General features: G+C 50.0%; 1 protein-coding gene across 1 annotated transcript; it reads left to right on the forward strand.

Annotated features, from left to right (window-relative positions):
* Positions 1 to 963, forward strand: LOC136787749 (olfactory receptor 14A16-like). The gene has a single exon (XM_066985067.1). The coding sequence runs from the start codon at positions 1 to 3 to the stop codon at positions 961 to 963; it is 963 nt and encodes a 320-aa protein (XP_066841168.1).
* The last annotated feature ends 250 nt before the right edge of the window (positions 964 to 1,213 follow it).

The raw sequence follows: 1,213 nt of genomic DNA on the forward strand, positions 1-1,213 counted from the left end.
ATGGCCAACATCAGCTCTGTGAGCGAGTTCCTCCTGCTGGCATTCGCAGACAGACGGGAGTTGCAGCTCCTGCACTTCGGGCTCCTCCTGGGCATCTACCTGGCTGCCCTCCTGGGCAACGGCCTCATCCTCACCGCCGTAGCCTGCGACCACCGCCTCCACACCCCCATGGACTTCTTCCTCCTCAACCTCGCCCTCCTCGACCTGGGCTGCATCTCCACCACTCTCCCCAAAGCCATGGCCAATGCCCTCTGTGACACCAGGGCCATCTCCTATCAAGGGTGTGTTGCACAGGTCTTTTTCTTTCTCTTCTTCATATCAGCAGAATATTATCCTCTTACTGTCATGTCCTACGACCGCTACGCTGCCATCTGCAAGCCCCTGCACTACGGGAGCCTCGTGGGCAGCAGAGCTTGTGCCCAGATGGCAGCAGCTGCCTGGGGCAGTGGCTTTCTCAATGCTGTCCTGCACACAGCCACTACATTTTCCCTGCCCCTCTGCCAAGGCAATGCTGTGGACCAGTTCTTCTGTGAAATCCCCCAGATCCTCAAGCTCTCTTGCTCAGATGCCTACCTCAGGGAAGTTGGGGCCCTTGTGTTTAGTGTTTCTTTAGTCTTTGGCTGTTTTTTTTTCATTGTGGTGTCCTATGTGCAGATCTTCAGGGCTGTGCTGAGGATGCCCTCTGAGCAGGGCCAGCACAAAGCCTTTTCCATGTGCCTCCCTCACCTGGCCGTGGTCTCCCTGTTTGTCAGCACTGCCATGTTTGCCTACCTGAAGCCCCCCTCCATCTCCTCTCCATCCCTAGACCTGGTTGTGGCAGTTCTGTACTCTGTGGTTCCTGCTGCCATGAACCCCCTCATCTATAGCATGAGGAACAAGGAGCTTAAGCAAGCGCTGTGGAAATTAATGACTAGATGTGTTTCAGAAGCAATAAATTTCCATTCTACCTCTGCAGATGACTAGTAATATCAATGACTAGAAGAACAACTAATATTATATATATAATTATATTTGTGTGTGTTTGTATATTTATGAGTGTTTTCATTACAGGTCTTTCTTTGGTTTAATGCGGCTAAAGTTGCCCATTAAAATGATATGATTCATCTCATTTCTTTTACAGTATGTACCTGTCAAGTATAGCTCAGAGATTCTGTATATGAAGAGCCCGGCTCTCTGCAAATTTAAATAAAAAAAGGATCCTGCACTGCCTTCC

Source organism: Anser cygnoides, chromosome 30 (assembly GCF_040182565.1).
Source record: "Anser cygnoides isolate HZ-2024a breed goose chromosome 30, Taihu_goose_T2T_genome, whole genome shotgun sequence".
Classification (NCBI taxonomy): Eukaryota; Metazoa; Chordata; class Aves; order Anseriformes; family Anatidae; genus Anser; species Anser cygnoides.

Bases quoted from the DNA above. Each gene is read 5' to 3' on its own strand.
- LOC136787749 (XM_066985067.1), top strand. From the start codon at position 1: ATGGCCAACATCAGCTCTGTGAGCGAGTTCCTCCTGCTGGCATTCGCA.